At 33.0% G+C, this 20,956-nt stretch overlaps 1 protein-coding gene across 4 annotated transcripts in view; it reads right to left on the bottom strand.

Annotated features, from left to right (window-relative positions):
* Positions 1-19,579, bottom strand: part of LOC128547196 (uncharacterized) — a 51,151-nt gene extending 31,572 nt beyond the window's left edge. For 2 of the 4 annotated variants that reach the window (XM_053519085.1, XM_053519082.1), the window contains exons 1-3: positions 19,245-19,579; positions 13,048-13,107; positions 1,851-1,910 (exon numbers count right to left, since the gene is read on the bottom strand). In XM_053519085.1, the coding sequence (XP_053375060.1) occupies positions 1,851-1,910; positions 13,048-13,107; positions 19,245-19,397 (273 nt within the window). In that variant the 5' untranslated portion in view covers positions 19,398-19,579. The remainder of the gene's footprint in view (positions 1-1,850; positions 1,911-13,047; positions 13,108-19,244) is intronic. The other 2 variants (XM_053519083.1, XM_053519084.1) reach the window with 2 other exon arrangements.
* Between the last annotated feature and the right edge of the window lie 1,377 nt (positions 19,580-20,956).

The following is a 20,956-nucleotide window of genomic DNA, read 5'->3' as shown; positions in this document are numbered from 1 at the left end:
CTCCCCCTCCCCCTCCCCTTTGATTTCATATTGTATTTCGCACAACTTCCAACCACTGTTGTTACTGCTATAACTTCAGAATAACTGTAGCAGTAGTAATACTGCTCTTGTTGCTAAAACTGCCAACAGTAACAACAGTTATACTGTTGTTACTGCTATAACATTACAACAGTAATAGTAGTATTACTACTGCTACTGCTGTAACTTTCAGCTACAACGTTATAACAGTAATAGCAGTAATACTGCTGTTACTGCTCTACTGCTATCACCCCGCTGGTATGATTTAGCCATTTAAAATGTACGTACTGCCGAAATCAGCATGAACGCATAGCATGTTCTTGCTATTTTCAGATCACATCCAACTGGAAGTTTAACCAAATAATTATTTATGATTAATAATTCTAGTTTAATAACTATTTCGAGCAGATCAAGGTCAATTTCTCCATAAAGCATATATAGGGGTGTGACTTCTTGCTGTCGGTAGTTTTGTATGAACCTTTTCAGTTATATGTTAATATAGGAAATATATAAAATAGTTAAGAAATGCGATTGCAAGTAGCTGAAACCAAAGATGTGAAGCTAATTCCTGGATATTAATGTAGAACCTTTCGTAAGATTAATGACTTAATTAATGACTTAATGTCATATGAACAACAATCTTAACAACAATTTTATATAAGTCTGTTCAAAACTTGAGAGACTGTTCCTTATTGACAACAGAAACTTCATTCGTTTAAGGCTTTTATCCTTTATGTGCCAATAGTTACTGGATGTTTTTCATCAACCATTTATAGCGCAATTCTAGATAGAACAGTTTGCCACATAAGATTAGGTATAGTTGTATGTTTTATGAAAGAAAATGCAACCTTATCTGAAATATTCTATGACACAACATTTTATTTAAATTTAAACTCAAGCACTATAGTATCTGTAATGAGATTTGTTTTATGATAATATTTTATTTGTTTATATGATCATAGTTCTGTGATGTTTGATAACAGTTGCTACGTACAGTATTTATTTAATTTTCAAATTATTTAGTTTAATCATATTTTATTGTAATTATCAAACAAGACATTATGGTCAATGTACATCAAGACAATAATATACAGATACATATGTAAATATATATACAACAGCAAACTATCATTACATCAGGACATATACCAGTATAATGTAATGATAGTTTGCTGTTGTATATATATTCAAATAATAAAGCCAAATTTTGAACATTGACAATGAATGCATCAAATAACCCCTTTAAAAAGAAGTTGTAACATTTTCAGGGGATATCCTTGTAGAATTCACTTGATGATGACTTTGATTGTCTTATATTGTTGTTGTCAGATATCTCGCTACAAAAACGAAATGAACTGTGATATCAAACACTGTGTTGTTTGTATCATTTTATATGACATATATTATAATTCAACGACAATTAGTGACACTACACGGTTTCGATCTTAAGACCTGAAGGTTTCAAGCTATTGACAGTGACTGCTGAATTATCGCAACTTTCGTACCTCCGTATACACGCTTTAGATATAGACCATTTTAATTACAGGTTACTTTCCGTATACTGTACGGAATGTACCGAAAATCAACCGAAGATTAAAATATTCTGTGCACCGACCATGAAATCAATATGCATTTTGACAGGCCAATAAAATAGAACTATATTATCAGTTAAAAGTGCAGAGACGCCTCAATACATAAAGTTGATATATAGCACTAATAAATCAAATAAAACATTTTCTAAAAAGATATATGTCAGAAATCAGTTTAGATACTTTTTAAGCAAATAGTTACAAAATAAATAGAGCAGGAATTATGTTTTTTATCATGTATACCTCAACTGTGCCTGTTCTTGTCCTTTCTGAATCATTGATACTGACGTGATTCAGCAATTCCTGAAAATATGAATACAAACTGAAAAGAAAGCTGACCTGTATAAACCGTACACACAATAACAGAGAAACCTCATTCACACAAACAGGGGAGGGCCCCCGATAATGTTGTTATATCTTCTGGCCCAACCCTTCTGTATATTTACATTGATGTATTTATATATGCTAGTTGTATGTGTGTGTATTGAATATGTATATATATACAATAGAATATGATCAAACTTAAAAACACAAACATAAGTAGTATTAGATTTTGCGGAATTGATTGAGTGATTGGTTTTAAAACAATTTCATACACAAAAGAGGTTTGAATGTCTTTCAAATTCGAGGAGGCTCCAGGAGAGGATTATCCTACACTGATCACAAGATTAAATTTTGTATAAGCTAGTTCGCGGCCCGTTTGTTATGCTCAACGTAACTGAGATCGAAAGTTCTGTGAAGTACTTATGGTTACGGATACATAAAATATTCTGAAAAAGTTGTCCCCCTTTAAAAGTTAATGCCATTTGTAAAAAAATAAAAATAAACAATTGCTGAAAACAGTGTTCCACCTAGTTATGTGATATTTCAACACTTGTACATTATTGCAAATGCATCAAAACAAACATATGTATTAGTTCTTTGAAAATGGTGAGTTTTTAAATGCGTTTAACTGTTCGGAATTGTGGCCCCCTCTATGCAGTCCTTTTCCGTAATTCGATGTTCAGTATACTGACACTTATTTCATGTCCAGAAATGATACCGTGTTTTGAAGAGTATTGTCCCTTGATTATTAAGCCAGATCGGTTAAATTTGGTTGTTTCCCTTTATACCGTCTTAACTTTTGTTAATCTCTCTTATCTTGATAATCTTGACTTTACACTGGTTTTGTTAATTAGGGGTATTGCGACAACATTGTGAAACTTTTTACACAAGCGGAGTTTATACCTTGCCCGAGGCAATTTGCAGTGTATTCCTCAAATAGGTGATTTTGAATGATAATCGGGTTTTTGTTTCAAAATTGAGAGCCGGGAAGGATATTCCCATTTTAGATATGTATTTAAACTTTTGATTATATCTTTTAAGGGCAAAATATATGTGAATCATAAATTAAAAGTTAATTAATTAAAAAATATTTTTTGAAATTTAAATATTTTTATTCAAACATGTAATTTAAAATAACAGTTTTAACCTAATTTGACAAAGACGGAATTAGATCGACGTACATGTTTATTACCTGATACACATAACATTCTTGTTTCTTCAAATTGGTGATTTTGAATGATAATCTGGAATTTGTTTAAAAATTGTCAGGAAGCATATAATTCCCATTACTCAACGTATTTTTAAAATATGTATTTAATGACCTCCAGATTTGGCTAAAAATAATCTTTCTCTCAAATTGAAGTTTGTTAATACTAGAAGATGTGTTTTTGTGTCTAAAATATTTCGTCGAAACCAATAGCGCTATGGCGGAATAAGTGAATTATGACTTCAAAATATAGATCTTTTTTATAATCGAGACAGTTTACCTTGAGTAAAGCGTTACAATCGCGTTTCGATTTTTATCATATAAAGTAGAAAAACAGCAAATTCTCAAGTATTTCCGTAAAATATAGTTAAACTTTGTCAGTAATTAAGTTTTAAAGCCTTCTTAAGAAATATAGCATTTATTTCCAGATATCTATAAAAGTATTTTTTCTTGTTGTCGAACGATCTGGAGGATAGTCCCTTTAATTTTTAAAATATCTTTATGAGGGCGAAATATATGTGTATTTCGGGTCTCCTTGAAAATGTGTCTTTTCAATTTAAAAAAGTTTTTAAATATTATGGATCCGTGGCCTATAAATGCATTTTACTTTACAATAATGTGAATTTGGATTTTGAACGGTAAGATAAATTATTAAAATTTATAACTCCATATCCATAATTTAGATTTTAACTTTAAAGTGTTTATGCAAGAGCTGTAATAATTGTCCCTTTAGGCCGCGGGGCATGTCAGACAAACAGATACTAATCCAATTAGTAACGGTAATAAACAGAAATATGTCAGCATTCGGTTAAAGGCCTAGATTCACTACTATATAAGTGTACCCCCCCAAATCCAATATACAACTCCCATCTTATCTGCTGCTTATCAGCGATTATGTAATAGCAGCTGATTAGAGGGCAATTAGCACAGCAGGGACCCCAACTAGACCATGAAGATGTGTGCAGTGGAGTTGAAAGAAATTAATTTTTCTTCAGTAAATGTGGAATGATAATAAAAATAATTATTATTTTGATATTATGTAGATGATAATAACTATTACTTTAATGTTATAATAATAATAATAATAATAATAATAATAATAATAGAAATAATCATAATTATTATTATTATTATTATCATTATTATATTACATATAGGATGATAAAAGATACAGTAATAATATTAAAAATAATAATGATAATAAAACACAAGTATAGTGAAAACTTCCTGAGTTGTTTGTGCTGACAAACAATAATTTTCGATTTGGAAATTGATTTTCATGTATTCATGTAATCAACATTATTTGAATATAACATTATTAAGTGTTCCATCTATACTCAATTTTCATTTTCAGTATGTTGCCAAAAGGGACTTTTTCATGCTTTGCTTTGTAACTTTGAAATTCACATTCTGTTTTCAATTTAGACAAATGTTGTTTACAGTATTCTGCAAGCTTTAGATGAGTGAAAGTCACATTTTTCAGAAATATCACAATCCTCCAGACAGAAATTGAAAAAATAAAAATTTGCATATTTCTTTAAGTAAGTTTCTCATTATTTCATTATTGTGAAAATAAGTTTCTGATTATTTTATTATTGTGTTTGATCAAAAATATTTTTGTTTACACAGAAATGCAAAAAAAACCAAACTAGTATAACTTTAAAAGTTATCAGTTATTCATTAATTTAAAATAAATTACATAGTTTCCCCTTCTCACAAATAGATACACTTGTAAGGTAGACTGACTCTCCAATATACAATGACCCTTGTTTATTGGAGCCATACTGTGAAAAACACGTTATTTGACTTTATCATACATATATAATCATTGCAAAAAGATAAGATAAGAAATTTTTAACAACAATATTATAATACTTACAAACAAGAAACATGAAATTTACACCCGACCCAATGGACTTGTTATATTTACATGTACAATATTCAAATTTAAATTGAACATGTAGTTCTATATGTTAATCAACTTTATTAACGTTATGTTACGTTTTAATGCAATAAATAATTCTAGTTGTGAAAATGGTGTTAAATGAATTAAAAAATGGAATATTTTTATTTAAACATGTAATTTAAAATAACTTTATTTTTATTTAATCTGACAAAGTAATGACATTAAACACGGAATTAGATTGACACACATGTCTATCTAATTCAGTTTATCCGGTGTCATCAGTACACGTGTACTGTGACGGGCAAAATTTTCCAAATTAGTAAAATCAGTGATATTCAAACGTTTAGGGAAGCAAGAAGACATAAAAATAATTTAAAAATAAACTCATTGAAAGAAAGATTAACTTTTCTAGTTTACTTCAATAACTTAATAAATGTTGTGAGATGATTATAAATATAAGAATAAATCATTCTAAAAGACCATGTAAAGCTTAAAATCTGTCATTTCCTACAGAAATCAATGGGACTCGGGATCAAAATTAGTTACTTATTTCAAACGCTTAGGGAAGCAAGAAGATCATATTTTATTTTATTAAAAATTATATTGAAAGAAAGTGCAAATATTGCAGATTACTTCAATAACTTAATAAATATTGTCAGATGATGCTTTTGATGTCATTTGATGTGTTAAAGTTTTTCTCCTTCTATATTTCAATAGGCGTAAATTGACCGATAATGGCTAATCGATACACCCGATAACCTGTTTTCAAGGGAGACAATTTCGCCATTAAGCCAGCAAATTGGCTTAGATTTCTGGGTATGCGTAGAGTAATATAGATGTTTTACAAGCTGCTCAATTTTCATGCAAAACAACGCTTTCTTTCTATGATTTTGGTGTTTCTTTTCTTAAAACGTAAGGCTAAGCGTAAAATACTATTAGGCCTACACCATCCAACAGTTGCAAAAAATGGAAATAACATTCATTTTGAAAGAGTCTCTTTAGGTTTATATACTGAGAACATCTAGAAACGCAACACAGTCTACAGTCAATATTTTAAAACCTGATAACACACAAAAAAACAACACTTATTTGATGTTATTTTATTCCATCAATACACCTGTAACATTTTGTCACACAATTCCATTATTTAGGGTCCAAATTCACGTTTGAACAAGCACACAAGGAAAGTATGAAAAATTCAAGGATTAAAACGTTGCTTTTCTAGATGTACTGAGCATATATTGCAAATGCTGGTTCTCAGCTAACCAATGCAGTTGCATTCCGGCGATTTTATTGCTTCATTTAAATTGGTTAATAATTGAAAAATAAGCTATTTTCACCCTTTAAAATCAAGTAGATCTCATTTTGTTCCGCCTACACTTGTTTGTCGTTTTATTTAGTTTAAGGTATTAGGCCCATAATAGAGTACCTCCTTTTTGAAGAGTATTCAATTCCTACCATAAACCTACATACTTTGACGGCAATTCTCAGAGGGGCGTAAGTTCAAGCCCACTGGAACCAAATATTTTTTCTTATTTTCCATTTTTTCTACTACGTTTTTACTTCTTTCAAGACTTGTTATTCATTTTTTGTACAAAATTGGAAACAATTTATTTGATAAGCGATTTCTTGCTGTTCAAAGTAAATTTACCTCTGAAGCAGAAGGGATAGAGTTAGAAATCTTTAAAAATACTGAGTTACATGCGTGAAAATTTGTCTATTTTGCCTTCATTCTTTAGATTACATCTTGTGGAAGAAATGTAGGCAGGTTTTACTTCTGCCCCAAGGTTATTTTTGAATGAAGTGAGCAAACTTCAAAACAGACCCGCATGATTCGACCTTTTTCAATGTTGGAGTTAGAATTCTGTCTCATTAAATCTGTTCACTTGAGGCACCCTAGCAAAAGTGATATTGACAGTTTTATTTTTAGTTTGATGTTTCTTTCAGAAAAAAAAAATGGTATAATGAATTCTCTTCAAACGTTTTAGATAACGGCCATAATTTTGAAATTTGTCTCTACTTGAGCTTCAGGAAATACCATAAATTACACAAAATTTATAAACAAGAGGGCGTACATGGCCCTAGGTCGCTCACCTGAGAAACACACCATAACAGCGTAAACATGTTTGATCTAGTGATTTCATGGAAATAAATATTCTGACCAATTATCATTAAAATCGGAGCAAAAATCTTGAATATAAACAAGTATTTTCTTTGATTTGACCTAGTGACCTAGTTTTTGAACCCAGATGATCCATATTCGAATTTGACCTAAATTTTTATCAAGGCTACAAGATCAATTGTAAAATACAGCCTCTATCGCATACACAAGGTTTTTCTTTGATTTGATCATATTCAAACTTGACCTAGATTTCATCAAGGCAACCCATCTGACCAAATTTGATAAAAATCCAGTGTAAAATACAGCCCCTATTGCATGCATAAGGTTTTTCCTTGATTTGACCTAGTGACCTAGTTTTTGAACCCAGATGACCCATATTTGAACATTACTAGATTTCATCAAAGCTATCAATCTGGCAAAATTTCATGAAAATCAGTTAAAAAATACAGCCTCTATCGCATACACGAGGTTTTTTTATTGATATAACATAGTCACCTACTTTTTGATCCTAGATGACCCATATTCCAATTCTATCTAGATTTCATCAAGACAGTCATTCTGACATAATTTCATGAAGATCAATTGAAACATACGGCCTCTATCGCATACACAAGGTTTTTTCTTTGATCTGACCTAGTGACCTACTTTTTATTCTCAGATGACCCATTTTCAAACTCGGCCTAGAATTTATCAAGGTTATCATTCTTACTTAATTTCATGAAGATCAATTGAATAATACAGCCTCTATCGCATACACAAGGTTTTCCTTTGATTTGACCTAGTGACCTACTTTTTGACCCTAGATAACCCATATTCAAACTTAACCTTAATTTCGTCAAGGCATTCATTCTGACCAAAATTCATGAAGATTAATTAAAATTACACCCTCTATCACATACACAAGTTTTTTCTTTGATTTGACCTAATGACCTAGTTTTTAACTCCAGATGACCCATTTTCGAACTCAGCCTAGATTTCATCAAGGTAATCATTCTGACCAAAATTCATGAAGACTAATTGAAAAAACAACAACAAAAAAAAAAACAGCTTCTATCGCATACACAAGGGTTTTCTTTGATCTGACTTAGTGTTATATTTCGATCTTCTCAGATCGTTCAGCACGACTTCTATGTCGTGTTATTGGTACTGTTTAGTTTCTCAACATGACCATTTCGGCCTGGGTGGTTTCAATACTCCCGCTTTCATAGCCTTGGGTATTGTTTAATCACCCCTTGGATATGGTGCCTGCTTTTTTAATTTTGTCTTTTGACAGTTCCTGTGATACGCAGGCTCCATAACCTCAGATCCCCTTCCTAAATTCCAGTTTGTTTATTTCTGCCCATTGTTTTCTCGTTTGGGGCAAACCCTTTACTTTATCTGGATACCAAACGCCGCTGTTCATGGAATTACACGCCTCAGCACGTGTATCATTGAAGGTTCCGTGTTCACCGCCGTTTGAATACATCTGCGAATGTCTCTAAATTGTTTTTTGTACTTTTAGCATGTGTAAATGTTGAGTTCTGCTCAACCCGGGGCTAGAGGGCGTGGACGGTAGCATGCATTTCCACTACCGTCCATGAACAGGCTCAATCAAATCGAGCCTGCAGCATTTTCATTTTTGTCGTGTTGAGCGACCTCTGAAGTTTTCACTTTTCTCTATTTTAGTTTTTGACCTCACATAACCCGTTTTCGAACATGGCCTAGATTTCATCAAGGTTATTATTCTGACCAAATTTCATAAAGATCAGTTGAAAAATACAGCTTCTATCGCATACACAAGCTAAATGTTGACAGATGACAGACGACAGACAGACAGACGACGGACGCCGGACATCAACCGATCACAAAAACTCACTGCATTGCTCAGGTGAGCTAAAAACGGCACGGTAAAAGTTTTTAAACTTGAATTTGCAACACAGTGCAAAGCACTGTCAACTGTAAGAATATACAAAGCAAAAATCCATTTTTTATATTTTTTAAACTATTAGGGGTCTAATACCTTAGAATTATTAGTCACGCCATGAGAAAATAAACATAGTGCATTTGCGACCAGCATTCGTTTGCAGCGGTTGACAACCATGATACCCACTTAATAAGTTAAATTTTTTTTCAAACCGCGAGACATCCCATCTATGTAGGACGCTATCGCAGCTTTTTTCAGCAGGCGCGCGCACACACACACATACACATACATATACACACACATACACACACACACACACACACACACACACACACACACACACACACACACATTGTGGAATTTCCACATATAACGATGTTGTAGCGAACAGTATCAGTCGAGTCTCCAGAAGAATACAACATATTATCTAATTCAAATGAAACTTGGTATACCTCACCAACAGGAAGCTAACTGGCGCATATTGCAAAGACCCTCACACCAGATATTTTTCCTGAGTTATAAGCCTTTTGGACTTTGAGATGTTGCAACTTGGTTTTAACGTTACGTATTAGCTAAGAAAGGGCTATAATGGAAAACTAACTAGTTTAAAACGAGGTGTTATGAAATAAAAGTGTATGTAAAACAATTTTATTTATTTATTTATTTATTTATTTATTGTGTTTGGTTTTATGTCGCACCGACACAATTATAGGTTATATGGTGCCTTTCCAGTTTTGACAGTGGAGGAAGACCCAAGGTACCGCTCCGTGCATTATTTCATAACGAGCGGGCAACTGGGTAGAACCATCGACCTTCCATAAGCTGGATGGCTTCCTCGCATGAAGAATTCAACGGTCCAGTGATGCTCGACCCACATCGATGAGGGGCAAATGACTTTAACCATTCGGCCACGGAGGCTCCAAAACAGTTTTAATGTCTAAGTACCATTTTCGAACATCAGAAAAATGCTTAAAATTCTTATTTTCAACACACTTTACTGTTCTTCGTCGGCACATAATACCTAAATTTCTCAAACTAAATTCATTTTATATGTCATAAAATCCTGAACATATGACCTAAGATGACAAAATATTGGCTCAAGTGCATCGCTTCAGCGCAGAATTTAGCAGTAACTGAGCACCAAAATATGTTCTAAGTTCGTGGTGATGCCTTCCTTGGACGAATGCCGTCGGCAATGTTATATGTACTTTTATATTACACAAACTAATGGTCGCTATGCAATGTCACGGATGTTTTGATTTTAACGCGCATGCGCTTTCTACGTGTGGCAAAAGAACGCTCAACGATAAGAAAACCTACATAAAACTATCATTTTATTGCGAATTGTTTTATAACTATAAAGATGATTTTAGTCGAGTAATTTATTATACAGCAGGCGTTGATTCAAGACATGTATGTTTTTAATTATATCTTACCTGAAAGGCCTGCTTTATTCTTTTTATCAGAAAAGAACAAACATTTCATGTAAACGGATTTAATGAGACAGAATTCTAACTCCAACATTGAAAAATTAAGGTCGAATCCTGCGAGTCTGTTTTGAATTTTGCTCACTTCATTCAAAAATAACCAGCTTAGATGTGACATTCGGTCATCAATGTCATAACAAGAACGCACTCGGATTAATATATCACGTGGCGGAGCTGTTTTGTGAATCAAAAATAAACATTTCACGTGATATCTAGACTAGTATTTCAAAATCTATATGAATATAGTTTGGAACTTTAATAGACATTTCCTTTTATAACGATGAAAGTGTAGTTAAAATATCTAACATTGTAAGATATGAATCAAATCAAGGACTATAACTACATACTGAAGGAAAATACCTTATATAAATTTCTATTTTTTATCTCTTACATTTACATGCTGGATCATTTTCATATCGAAAATGTATCGTTCGCACTCACTACACTACCAGTAAACTGATAGAAAATTATGATAAACTTGAATTCCGCAAAGAATATGAACATCGTTTAACAACTGATAAAGAACGTAAGTAGAAAACCGCTCCCTGCTACTCGCCCTCCCCCTCCCCCTCCCCTTTGATTTCATATTGTATTTCGCACAACTTCCAACCACTGTTGTTACTGCTATAGCTTCAGAATAACTGTAGCAGTAGTAATACTGCTCTTGTTGCTAAAACTGCCAACAGTAACAACAGTTATACTGTTGTTACTGCTATAACTTCAGAATAACTGTAGCAGTAGTAATACTGCTCTTGTTGCTAAAACTGCCAACAGTAACACCAGTTATACTGTTGTTACTGCTATAACATTACAACAGTAATAGTAGTATTACTACTGCTACTGCTGTAACTTTCAGCTACAACGTTATAACAGTAATAGCAGTAATACTGCTGTTACTGCTCTACTGCTAACTCCCCGCTGGTATGATTTAGCCATTTAAAATGTACGTACTGCCGAAATCAGCATGAACGCATAACATGTTCTTGCTATTTTCAGATCACATCCAACTGGAAGTTTAACCAAATAATTATTAATGATTAATAATTCTAGTTTAATAACTATTTCGAGCAGATAAAGGTCAATTTCTCCATAAAGCATATATAGGGGCGTGACTTCTTGCTGTCGGTAGTTTTGTATGAACCTTTTCAGTTATATGTTAATATAGGAAATATATAAAATAGTTAAGAAATGCGATTGCAAGTAGCTGAAACCAAAGATGTGAGGCTAATTCCTGGATATTAATGTAGAATCTTTCGTAAGATTAATGACTTAATTAATGACTTAATGTCATATGAACAACAATCTTAACAACAATTTTATATAAGTCTGTTCAAAACTTGAGAGACTGTTCCTTATTGACAACAGAAACTTCATTCGTTTAAGGCTTTTATCCTTTATGTGCCAATAGTTACTGGATGTTTTTCATCAACCATTTATAGCGCAATTCTAGATAGAACAGTTTGCCACATAAGATTAGGTATAGTTGTATGTTTTATGAAAGAAAATGCAACCTTATCTGAAATATTCTATGACACAACATTTTATTAAAGTTTAAACTCAAGCACTATAGTATCTGTAATGAGATTTGTTTTATGATAATAATTTATTTGTTTATATGATCATAGTTCTGTGATGTTTGATAACAGTTGCTACGTACAGTATTTATTTAATTTTCAAATTATTTAGTTTAATCATATTTTATTGTAATTATCACACAAGACATTATGGTCAATGTACATCAAGACAATAATATACAGATACATATGTAAATATATATACAACAGCAAACTATCATTACATCAGGACATATACCAGTATAATGTAATGAGAGTTTGCTGTTGTATATATATTCAAATAATAAAGCCAAATTTTGATAACTGACAATGAATGCATCAAAATAAACCCTTTAAAAAGAAGTTGTAACATTTTCAGGGGACATCCTTGTAGAATTCACTTTATGATGTCTTATATTGTTGTTGTCAGATATCTCGCTACAAAAATGAAATAAACTGTGATATCAAACACTGTGTTGTTTGTATCATTTTATATGACATATATTATAATTCAACGACAATTAGTGACACTACACGGTTTCGATCTTAAGACCTGAAGGTTTCAAGCTATTGACAGTGACTACTGAACTATCGCAACTTTCGTACCTCCGTATACACGCTTTAGATATAGACCATTTTAATTACAGGTTACTTTCCGTATACTGTACGGAATGTACCGAAAATCAACCGAAGATTAAAATATTCTGTGCACCGACCATGAAAGCAATATGCATTTTGACAGGTCAATAAAATAGAACTATATTATCAGCTAAAAGTGCAGACACGCCTCAATACATAAAGTTGATATATAGCACTAATAAATCAAATAAAACATTGACCAAAAAAGATATATGTCAGAAAATCAGTTTAGATACTTTTTAAGCAAATAGTTACAAAATAAATAGAGCAGGAATTATGTTTTTTTTTATCATGTATACCTCAGCCGTGCATGTTCTTGTCCTTTCTGAATCGTTGATACTGACGTGATTCAGCAATTCCTGAAAATATAAATACAACAGCAATTCCTGAAAATATAAATACAAACTGAAAAGAAAGCTGACCTGTATAAACCGTACACACAATAACAGAGCAACCTCATTCACACAAACAGGGGAGGGCCCCCGATAATGTTGTTATATCTTCTGGCCTTCATTCTTTAGATTACATCTTGTGGAAGAAATGTAGGCAGGTTTTACTTCTGCCCCAAGGTTATTTTTGAATGAAGTGAGCAAAATTCAAAACAGACCCGCAGGATTCGACCTTTTTCAAAGTTGCAGTTAGAATTCTGTCTCATTAAATCGGTTTACTTGAGGCACCCTAGAAAAAGTGATATTGACAGTTTTATTTTAAGTCTTATAATTGTTTACCAATAGTTTGATGTTGCTTTCAGAAAAAAAAAAGGTATAATGAATTCTCTTCAAACGTTTTAGACAACGGCCATCATTTTGAAATTTGTCTCTACTTGAGCTTCAGGAAATACCATAAATTACACAAAATTTATAAGCAAGAGGGCCAAGATGGCCTTAGGTCGCTCACCTGAGAAACACACCATAAAACACCATAACAGCGTAAACATGTTTGACCTAGTGATTTCATGGAAATAAATATTCTGACCAATTATCATTAAAATCGGAGCAAAAATCTTGAGTATAAACAAGTATTTTCTTTGATTTGACCTAGTGACCTAGTTTTTGGACCCAGATAATCCATATTCGAATTTGACCTAAATTTTTATCAAGGCTACAAGATCAATTGTAAAATACAGCCTCTATCGCATACACAAGGGTTTTCTTTGATTTGATCATATTCGAACTTGACCTAGATTTCATCAAGGCAACCCATCTGACCAAATTTTATAAAAATCCAGTGTAAAATACAGCCCCTGTTGCATGCATAAGGTTTTTCCTTGATTTGACCTAGTGACCTAGTTTTTTAACCCAGATGACCCATATTTGAAGATTACTAGATTTCATCAAAGCTATCAATCTGACAAAATTTCATGAAGATCAATTGAAAAATACGGCCTCTATCGCATACACAAGGTTTTTTCTTTGATTTGACCTAGTGACCTACTTTTATTCTCAGATGACCCATTTTCAAACTCGGCCTAGGTTTCATCAAGGTTATCATTCTTACTTAATTTCATGAAGATCAATTGAATAATACAGCCTCTATCGCATACATAAGGTTTTCCTTTGATTTGACCTAGTGACCTACTTTTTGACCCTAGATAACCCATATTCAAACTTGACCTTAATTTCATCAAGGCATTCATTCTGTCCAAAATTCATGAAGATAAATTAAAATTGCACCCTCTATCACATACACAAGTTTTTTCTTTGATTTGACCTAATGACCTAGTTTTTGACTCCAGATGACCCATTTTCGAACTCAGCCTAGATTTCATCAAGGTAATCATTCTGACCAAAATTCATGAAGACTAATTGAAAAAACAACAACAAAAAAAAACAGCTTCGATCGCATACACAAGGGTTTTCTTTGATCTGACTTAGTGTTATATTTCGATCTTCTCAGATCGTTCAGCACGACTTCTATGACGTGTTATTGGTACTGTTTAGTTTCTCAACATGACCATTTCGGCCTGGGTGGTTCCAATACTCCCGCTTTCATAGCCTTGGGTATTGTTTAATCACCCCTTGGATATGGTGCCTGCTTTTTTAATTTTGTCTTTTGACAGTTCCTGTGATACGCAGGCTCCATAACCTCAGATTCCCTTCCTAAATTCCAGTTTGTTTATTTCTGCCCATTGTTTTCTCGTTTGGGGCAAACCCTTTACTTTATCTGGGGACCAAAGGCCGCTCTTCATGGAATTACACGCCTCAGCACGTGTATCATTGAAGGTTCCAAGTTCACCGCCGTTTGAATACATCTGCGAATGTCTCTAAATTGTTTTTTGTACTTTTAGCATGTGTAAATGTTGAGTTCTGCTCAACCCGGGGCTAGAGGGCGTGGACGGTAGCATGCATTTCCACTACCGTCCATGAACAGGCTCAGTCAAATCGAGCCTGCAACATTTTCATTTTTGTCGTGTTGAGCGACCTGTGAAGTTTTCACTTTTCTCTATTTTAGTTTTTGACCTCACATAACCCGTTTTCGAACTTGGCCTAGATTTCATCAAGGTTATTATTCTGACCAAATTTCATAAAGATCAGTTGAAAAATACAGCTTCTATCGCATACACAAGCTAAATGTTGACAGACGACAGACAGATGACAGACGACAGACAGACAGACGACGGACGCTGGACATCGAGCGATCACAAAAACTCACTGCATTGCTCAGGTGAGCTAAAAGCGGCACGGTAAAAGTTTTTAAACTTGAATTTGCAACACAGTGCAAAGCACTGTCAACTGTAAGAATATACAAAGCAAAAATCCATTTTTTAAACATTACTATTAGGGGCCTAATACCTTAGAATTATTAGTCACGCCATGAGAAAATAAACATAGTGCATTTGCGACCAGCATGGATCCAGATCAGTCTGTCGTTTGCAGCGGTTGATAACCATGATACCCACTAAATAAGTTCAATTATTTTTTCAAACCGCGAGACATCCCATCTATGTAGGGCACTGTTGCAGCTTTCTTCAGCACACACACGCACGCACGCACGCACGCGCGCGCGCGCACACAAACACACACACATATTGTGGAATTTCCACACATAACGATGTTGTAGCGAACAGTATCAGTCAAGTCTCCAGAAGAATACAACATATTATCTAATTCTAAGACCCTTACACCAGGTATTTTTCCTGAGTTATAAGCCTTTTGGACTTTGAGATGTTGCAACTTGATTTTAACGTTGCGTATTAGCTAAGAAAGAGCTATAATGGAAAACTAACTAGTTTTAAACGAGGTGTTATGAAATAAAAGTGTATGTAAAACAATTTTATTTATTTATTATTGATTTATTTATTGACTGATTGATTGATTTATTTCTTTTTATTGTGTTGGGTTTAACGTCGCACCGACACAATTATAGGTTATATGGTGCCTTTCCAGTTTTGACAGTGGAGAAAGACCCAAGGTACCTCTCCGTGCATTATTTCATAACGAGCGGGTTACTGGGTAGAACCACCGACCTTCCATAAGCCAGCTGGATGGCTTCCTCGCATGAAGAATTCAACGACCCCAGTGATGCTCGACCCACATCGACGAGGGGAAAGTGACCTTAACCACTCGGCCACGGATGCTCCAAAACAGTTTTAATGTCTTAAGTACTGAACAATCATGTCTTCATGTCTGTCACATTTTTCTTTCGTATCGAATGAAGAATTTAAATTGAAATATTATGTTAATGTTTTATTTGTACAAAATCAAAGTACCTGTTATTTGGATCTACAATAAATACACGCATACCATTGAAACTTGGGTACAAAGGTTATATGATATGTGCTATAACAAAAAAAAACTATATATATATATATATATATATATATATATATATATATATATATATATATATATATATATATATATATATATATATATATAGTTTATAAAACTTTAATGATATGCATACGGGCACACTAACAAGGAAGGTAATAACACATTACGTGGGAAACAAATAACGGTAGTAAAAAGGCAAGGCACAGTATTATAATTAAATGATATGAAATTAACCGGTTGCGACAAAAAAGTCCTAGATTCTAATCTTTTTACAACATTTGCCTAGATGTTCGAAACATGACCTGAAATCTATGGTGACAACCAACATTTTTACTTCATCTTTTCATTGTATGTCAAAATCTAATATATTAATAGAATGTTAAAGTTTTCTTATCAATTAAAATGCCTAAAATTTACTTGGATTAGCTTTTTAAACCAATAAATCAAGGACTTACTATCATTTTCAAGTGCATATTTATCTGTTTCTTAATTTTCATGTGAGAGAAAAAAAAATATCATCTGCATAGTCGTAAGAATAGAAAAAAAAATAAGATATTGAAAAGGACAGTCTCAAGTACGTCGAAATTCGGTTTGATTTGAAATATCAAAACGTAGTCAATTTTCAAAAAAATCTAGTGGTAATACATCTTAAGAGTGGATTGGTAGATTACGATAATATGATCTAGATTCCTGCAGATTCCAAAAAAGAAGTAGATTTCAGTATACAATTTAACCAGAAAGAACCAGCCTGATGCATCTTTTTGACCTGATTATGTCAGAAAATCAGTTTACGCACAGTGCTTTAAGGGGACGCATATTTCTACATTCACAGTTCATACAGAAATGAGGAAGGCGTGCATATTCAAGAAACCGATGGTGAGAAGATAAAAAACATATTCCTAAACTACGAAAGACCCGTGGTGACATTTCAACTTCATTATTTCACGATTTCTGCTTCATGATTTCACGATATCGTACTAAACTGATATAATACTGATGGACACCTGTAATATTCAGTACTTTGTGGATAAGGATGTGGTACTATGAATGTAATAGGAAAACAGAGGTCTTTGCGAAAGTACATTCAACAAAATATTAAGCTTTTGTATAAGGAAAAACAGGTTTTTTTTACAATAACAGTGTTACAAATAATGTTGAAGGGATGAAATTTTCTTTCAAACACACCAGGTTTGCTTAAACATGTAAAAATTGAACGCCACGTCATTTCAGCTCGGGATGGACGCCATATTTCTCATTGATGAAAAATGTAAACAAAAAAAAAAGCAGAGTGGGATTAGCATTGCAAGGGCATAACATGACATTCTACACAATGAATACCTTAGAACAGATATCTAAGATGCTACACAGGTCAGGCGGGTTAAATGCATAATGCCGATCACTTGAAATTCATCTTGAAAAAGTGGTTAATTTTAGTTTATTTACATGGTTTTTAATTTTCCCACGACTTCTCGGCGATTCTCTGCAAAAAGTATTACTGCGCCGGATAAAAGGTAACTCTAATAAACAACGGGAGACAACTTAGGTGTCAGCACGTGTATGATTTTCAAAAAAAACATGTCGATGATTATAATTTCTTATCAAATAATGAATCCTATTCAGATATTCGTCTTTAATATTAGAAAATTATTAATTTCTGTGGACATTTATCAAAAAATATTACTTACAGTGGACTACTTTGCGCATCAGATTGGTTTCCGCTTCAGTTGTGAGGCACTTCCGTTATACTTTTTGACAACAATAACAAAACACAAAATGAATCAATAAAGTCACTTATAAACCGGCAACTACTTACATCAGTGTAAGTATAGTTGTTGTTACAACATTATACTTGTTCATTCATGAGATAAAGTTAAAGTTAAGAAAAGTATGGAGGAGAATTCAAGGACAAATTATAAATGACATTAAAGTGAGAATAACTGTATATTCTTTGACATTCCTGCTGTGTATTAGTAAGTTTTGTGAACAAGATTAGAATGTTACTTTTGCACATATACACATTGATTGGACCTCTCAACCAAATTTCATACCTTATTTTATGGATTTTTAAGACAATACATTTTCAAAAGTTTGTTGAATGTGTTTTGATATTTAAGTGCATTGTAGTTCATGAATATCAAGTTGAAAATTAATAATGGCAACATTTCTAGGCCCTTATTGTAAGCCATTCGACTTCTGTAACGATAAATGTTTAATGTATTAAGGGGAATATACTCTATTAGTTTTGAAATGTGGCATTCCTTGACCACCGTATCTTTTCTTATGCACTACTTTGTAAACAAACTAAATAATGTGTTTTAGCTTACATATGCAAAATGAAAAGCAAGAAAGCAAGACAGTGAACTTATTTCACTTTTTTTCTTTAAATTAGAATCTGTAGGAGATTGATAAATGTTTGAACAAGGTGAAGCATTATTATTTTCGCACAAAAAAGTATTAATTGTTGACTTTGAATGTACACAATAAGTCTTATGTAATTCAACAATAACTTTCTTGTTTCAGTTTTTCTCATCTTTATTTTAGTGAGTAATCCTTTGTGTACTTATAACAGTTGAAACAGTATCCATTTCATGTACCAAAACGATGTACTTTTTTTGCAGGTAAATTTTATCATAAACCACCCACTTTTTTCTAATTTCAAAGTATGCGTCCCCTTAAAACAAATAAATAAAGAATTTGTAAAGGAGAAAGTATATTGTTCATACCGCCGCTATCCTTTTTGAATAATTTTTAATGGCCAAAGACCTCTCCTTTTCCAATTGACGATTTTCTGATTCTTCAATCTCCTTTGATAAATTTCTATGAAATATTTCATCTTTAGCCAGTTCATCGTCCCCCTTTCCGAACGTATAAAACATAATTAGCTTTAGAAAAGTGCTACGCACGTTTCGCGATCACTTCAAAATCAAATGTAGCCTACGCTGGTCTATCACAATTAGTCAAAAAATAAATAGTCCTATTAATCTTTCTTCCTTTCCTCGTGCCCTTTCTCAAAGGCGACTCGTTTTCTTACGTATATGTATCGGTAACAGTGGCGGAGAAGGAAGTTTATGTCTCGAAAAGAGACATTGAAAGAAGCGAATAGGAGTATATTCAGCGGGTTGTATTTAATCAAACGTGTAAGCATTTATCTAGTTCTATATTAGAAATACAATTATTTATAGGTATTTAAGTATCTTAAAATGTTGAAAAACGTCAATGAGTGGATTATATATACAAAAGCTGTCCGTAAGACAGCACGCTCGACTTTTCTTAGTGCTTGACTGAACTAGATCTTTGCCTGTATTGGGGCATAAATCTGTCAAAATTCTTATCAGAGTCATGGGAACTGTTTTTTATGGTGTAGCCTTTGAAAGTAAATAACTATTTTAAGTTTCAAGTTAAAAGCTTTGATAGTAACAGAGATATTGGATGTTATATAAAGCTTTAACCAAAATTTTCTAAGTTAAAATGGTCATAACTCTGTCAAAATTCAATCAAAGTTATGGAGACAGTTTCTCCTGGTGTAGACTTTGATAGTTAATGACTATATTTTAAGTGTCAATTTAAAAACTTTGATGGTAAGAGAGATATTTGACTTTATCAAAAACTTTTACCAACGGCGACACCGACGCCGATGCCGAGGCCAGTGCAATAGCTCTACATTTTCTTTGAAAAGTCGAACTAAATGTAAAGAACAGCCGGATTTAGTGGTGTTAAGCCAATAATCTTCATTGCCTATATATTTACTGGTTTTCAGTTATAAATAGATCATTTATTCAACGAAAACTAACTACAAAAATAACAGAAACATCGGTAAATACATTTCTGAGCCTAAACATCTTTAAAGACGGACATGGTCACCAGTACAGTTCACCAGACCAATTCTTGCAAAGCGCCCACCAGCACAGACGAGCGTGCAAATTTAATAACAAGACCACCAACTAAAAAAAAGGAAGTTTCAGTGTTGCTTTATGTACATGCCTAAATTGGTCTACATATTTGAACTGTTCCAATACTTGCATATATACTTTAATCGCTGGTTTTATTCAAGCTATAATTACAGTCTGTCTTTTTGGTCTAAACAGTCACATGAGTAATGATAAAAAGTCGTATTGACTCGTAGGTGGAGTAAAAACACGCATAAACTCCCAGTATTGACGTCATAACATTATAACAAAGTATGAATGGATCTGATAGGTCAATGCTTGGGTATATAATTTACCCTCAACCCGTTAGTGCATCTAAGATTTGCCGGTGTAATACCATACATTTAAGATTTCTGTGTATCAGATTTACATCTACCCTGCTGTAAACGTATTTTATAGTGTCAATATAGTTGTTTAGGTACATGTTATGCAAAAAAGCCGGAAAGCAGCGACAGTTTTGTTGTCTATCAATTGGAGCAAGGAATAGTAAAACTTAAAATTCCGTAACA

The sequence above is a fragment of the Mercenaria mercenaria genome, chromosome 12, assembly GCF_021730395.1.
Source record: "Mercenaria mercenaria strain notata chromosome 12, MADL_Memer_1, whole genome shotgun sequence".
In the NCBI taxonomy this organism is placed as follows: Eukaryota; Metazoa; Mollusca; class Bivalvia; order Venerida; family Veneridae; genus Mercenaria; species Mercenaria mercenaria.
Note: the sequence above shows the minus strand (reverse complement) of the source record. Positions and strands in the feature narration are given on the sequence as shown.